Genomic DNA, 4,060 nt, shown 5'->3' with positions numbered 1-4,060 from the left:
TCGGCCCCCAGGATGCTCAGGGGCCGCCTTCTCTTTTCCTGGTCGTGGTCCCCGTCCCCCACTTCCTTCTCCGGGGCTCCCGCAGCCCCCCACGAGGGGAGTCACAGCTGTTTTGGCAGCTGGAGCCTTAGGCTCTGACTGGAGCCGGCCCCAGGAGGGCAGTGTGTGTATGTGGGGGGGGAGCCTGGCCAGCCCCTTTCGGGGGCTCCTGTGGAAGCAGGAGCCCTGGCTGCAGGGGAGCGCAGTGGTCGGAACCCCAGCCTTGGCCAGCCGGAGGAGGGATCTTCCACCCCGACCCTCTCTCTCCCAGGCGCCCCCGGACCCCAGCCCCAAGGCCCCAGACACGGCCTTCTGGGAGGACGTGGGCCCCGACCTGCGGCTCATGATGCAGCGCATGGAGGAGATGGAGGTGCGTGGGCCGGGGGCGGTGTGGTTTTCGGCCCCAGTTTTGTCCCCCCAGGAGGGTTCCTGGCTTTTGAGGGGAGCTGGGCCGTGGCCCTTGGGGGCCTTGGGAGCTAGTGTGGCCTTCAGGGCCCTGCAGGGAGTGGCCACATCACAGGGTCATTGTGAGGGTCAGGTGAGATCATGCCTGGGAAACCCTGCCTGCTACCGGAAACATGCTGGTCTGGCCAGGAGGGAACAGGGGATGTTCTGGTCAGAGCCAAAAGTATGCTGGGGGTCAATTGTTGGGGCTGTCTGTCCGTCTGTGGGACCGGGTGTCTGTCTGTTGTCTGTCTGTGGGACTGGTTGTCTGTCTGTTTGTCTGTCTGTGAGACCAGCTATCTGTCTGTGGGACCGGCTGTCTGTCTGTTGTCTGTCTGTGGGACTGGTTGTCTGTCTGTTTGTCTGTCTGTGAGACCAGCTGTCTGTCTGTGGGACCGGCTGTCTGTCTGTTTGTCTGTCTGTGAGACCAGCTGTCTGTCTGTGGGACCAGCTGTCTGTCTGTTTGTCTCTCTGTGGGACCAGCTGTCTGTCTGTGGGACCGGCTGTCTGTCTGTGGGACCGGCTGTCTGTCTGTTGTCTGTCTGTGGGACTGGTTGTCTGTCTGTTTGTCTGTCTGTGAGACCAGCTGTCTGTCTGTGGGACCGGCTGTCTGTCTGTGGGACCGGCTGTCTGTCTGTTGTCTGTCTGTGGGACTGGTTGTCTGTCTGTTTGTCTGTCTGTGAGACCAGCTGTCTGTCTGTGGGACCGGCTGTCTGTCTGTTTGTCTGTCTGTGAGACCAGCTGTCTGTCTGTGGGACCAGCTGTCTGTCTGTTTGTCTCTCTGTGGGACCAGCTGTCTGTCTGTGGGATCGACTGTCTGTCTGTTTGTGAGACCAGCTGTCTGTCTGTGGGACCGGCTGTCTGTTTGTGGGACCAGCTGTTTGTCTTTGGGACCACCTACTTGTCTGTGGGACCGGCTTGTCTGTCTGTCTGTGGGACCAGCTGTCTGTCTGTAGGACCACCTATTTTTCTGTGGGACCAGCTGTCTGTGTGTCTGTCTGTGGGACCGACTGTTTGTCTGTGGGACCACCTACTTGTCTGTGGGACCGGCTGTCTGGATGTTTGTCTGTCTCTGTGCCTGGCTGTCTGTCTGTGGGACTGGCTGTCTGTTTGTGGGACCAGCTGTTTGTCTTTGGGACCACCTACTTGTCTGTGGGACCGGCTTGTCTGTCTGTCTGTGGGACCGACTGTCTGTTTGTCTGTCTGTGGGACTGGCTGTCTGTCTGTGGGACTGGCTCTCTGTGGGACCAGCTGTCTGTAGGACCACCTATTTTTCTGTGGGACCAGCTGTCTGTGTGTCTGTCTGTGGGACCGACTGTTTGTCTGTGGGACCACCTACTTGTCTGTGGGACCGGCTGTCTGGATGTTTGTCTGTCTCTGTGCCTGGCTGTCTATCTGTGGGACCGGCTGTCTGTCTGTCCGTCCGTCTGTCTGCCTACCTGTCTGTCTGTGTGACCAGCTGGCTACTTGTCTGCCTGTGTGACTGTCTGCCTGTTTGTCTGTGTGACTGTCTGTCCATCCCTCTGTCTGCCTGTCTGTCTATGTGACCAGCTGGCCACTTGTCTGCCTATCTGTGTGGCTGACTGCCCATCTGTCTGTCTGTCCATCCGTCTGCCTGTCTGTCTGTCTGTCTGTGTGACCAGCTGGCCACTTGGCTGCCTGTCTGTGTGACTGTCCGTCTGCTTGTGTGTCTGTGTGACCAGCTCACCACTTGCTGCCTATCTGTGTGGCTGACTGTCCATCTGTCTGTCTGTCTGTCTGTGTGACCAGCTGGCCACTTGGCTGCCTGTCTGTGTGACTGTCCGTCTGCTTGTGTGTCTGTGTGACCAGCTCACCACTTGTCTGCCTGCCCGTCCGTCTGTCTGTCTCTGGCCCCGGTGTCCTAATGCCGGCTGTCTGCTCGCCCCCAGCAATACCAGGAGGCTGTCCGACAGAGATTCACTCAGATGGTCTACGCTGATCTCGATTTTGGGACCACAGGGGGCAGAAGCGGTGAGCGCCCCTCCTCCACTTCCCTTCCTGGGCGCACGTGGGCTTTGGGCTGTGGTTGCTAGGCTACGCTCCCGCGCTGCCTCCGGGAATGACAGGGGGAGGGGGGGGTGCTCATCAGGGATGGGAGTCGGGCCGAGGGAAGCTCTGCGCAGGCCAGGGCCCGAGGAGCGGCTCTGAGGCCGGTCCTTTGTTGCCCGGGAGTCAATAACCAGCCCTCAGCTGGCCCCAGGGGTGGGCTCTTGGGTCAGTCGGTGGGGGGGGTCATGAGAAGAGCTCCAAGAGGAGCAGGATGAAGGAGGAGCTCGAGGTTCTGAGTGGGGCTCCGAGGGTGCCTGCAATCCTTCTGTGATAGGATGTGTGGCTCATCCTGGCAGAGAGCGGGCGTGTGGCCGGGATCTAGGCAGCTGGCCCCAGCTGCAGGCTGGCAGTGTTTCTGGGGGGGGGGGTCATCCCAGCCAGTGTGGACTGAAAATGAAAGTTACTAAGCAAGCGTGCGTTTATTAGGTGCCTACTGTGTGCCAGGCCTTATGCTGGGCTCTGGGAGGCAAAGACAGAAATAACACCATCTCTGCCCACAAAAACAGGGGCTGGAGTTGGGTGTGGAGGGGGGAAGGCCTGTATCCGGGCTGCAGTGAGAGGCCTGGCCTTTAGGGGCCTGGAGTAAGGCAAGAGCAGGAAGTGGGGGCCTGGGGCCCGGGGGGGGGGGCAGGGAGGGGAGGAGAGAGGGCCGCATCTGGGAGGAGAGGGAGGGCCCCCAGGAGGCTGAGCAGGGGCCCCTGGCCCAGGCCTGCCACGCCTTTGGGGAGGGTCTGTGGGTGGGGGGAGGGGCGCCAGCGGCTCAGCACCCCCTCCCCGGGTCCTCCCGCAGACCAGAAGGGCCGCGCTCTAGATGAAAGGCCGAGGCCTCCTCAGCCCATCCAGCTCAGCAAGGGAGCGGCGCCCAGAGAGCCCCAAGGCAGCGTCCTACTCGCGGAACCTCTGGATGAGAAGTGAGCAGGGGGCCCAGGGGGAGCCGGGGGCGGGGGGCTCGGGCGCGGGCTGCAGCTGCTCTCTGGTGGGCGCCCCCAGGTGCTTTGACGACAGCACGGACATGGAGGAAGGAGGAGAGAAGAGGACCCCCCTCCCGCCCGTGACCCCCTCGGCCCCTCAGCAGCCCGAGGGCAGCCTCCTCCTGTCGGTGCCCCGGGAGGCGCTCCGCAGCCTGGGTGACTACCAGGACGGCTACCAGCAGTACCTCCGGACCATCTCCCACGAGTCTATCGGCAGTTTCAACCCATGGATCATAGTGGAAAGGTGAGTGCTGGGCCCCGGGGGCTGCTGGGTGGGGGGTGGTCCTGGGGGGGGGGCAGGAGGCGCTCAGCCTGGTGCCCTCCGTGTCTCCCGCAGCCTGGCAGAAGAGCTGGTGGAGGAGGCCCTGGAGGACGTGGCTGCCGAGCTCCAGGAGCTGTGCGAGGATTATGCCGAGGCCGTGTTCACCTCCGAGTTCTTGGCGCCCACCAAGTGAAGGCTGGGCCCCGCCGGGACCTCCCTCCCACAGCCGCCCTTGGGTCTGTTCCCCCTTGAAATGAAGCCTGCGTCCTCTGTA

The 4,060-nt window shown here is 62.2% G+C and overlaps 1 protein-coding gene across 1 annotated transcript; it reads left to right on the top strand.

Moving 5' to 3' along the window:
• On the top strand, positions 1-4,060 carry KIAA0753 (KIAA0753 ortholog). The gene is made up of 5 exons (XM_074297721.1): positions 1-409; positions 2,394-2,475; positions 3,344-3,464; positions 3,544-3,768; positions 3,862-4,060. The coding sequence occupies exons 1-5, from the start codon at positions 170-172 to the stop codon at positions 3,977-3,979; spliced, it is 786 nt and encodes a 261-aa protein (XP_074153822.1). The 5' UTR covers positions 1-169; the 3' UTR covers positions 3,980-4,060.

This window comes from Sminthopsis crassicaudata, chromosome 3 (assembly GCF_048593235.1).
Source record: "Sminthopsis crassicaudata isolate SCR6 chromosome 3, ASM4859323v1, whole genome shotgun sequence".
NCBI classification, from domain to species: domain Eukaryota; kingdom Metazoa; phylum Chordata; class Mammalia; order Dasyuromorphia; family Dasyuridae; genus Sminthopsis; species Sminthopsis crassicaudata.
This window is presented reverse-complemented; position numbering and strand designations above follow the sequence as displayed.

Coding starts and splice junctions, on each gene's coding strand:
- KIAA0753 (XM_074297721.1), top strand. CDS start 170: ATGTGGGGGGGGAGCCTGGCCAGCCCCTTTCGGGGGCTCCTGTGGAAG. Junction 2,476..3,343: donor GACCACAGGGGGCAGAAGCG/GTGAGCGCCCCT, acceptor GTCCTCCCGCAG/ACCAGAAGGGCCGCGCTCTA. Junction 3,769..3,861: donor CCATGGATCATAGTGGAAAG/GTGAGTGCTGGG, acceptor TGTCTCCCGCAG/CCTGGCAGAAGAGCTGGTGG.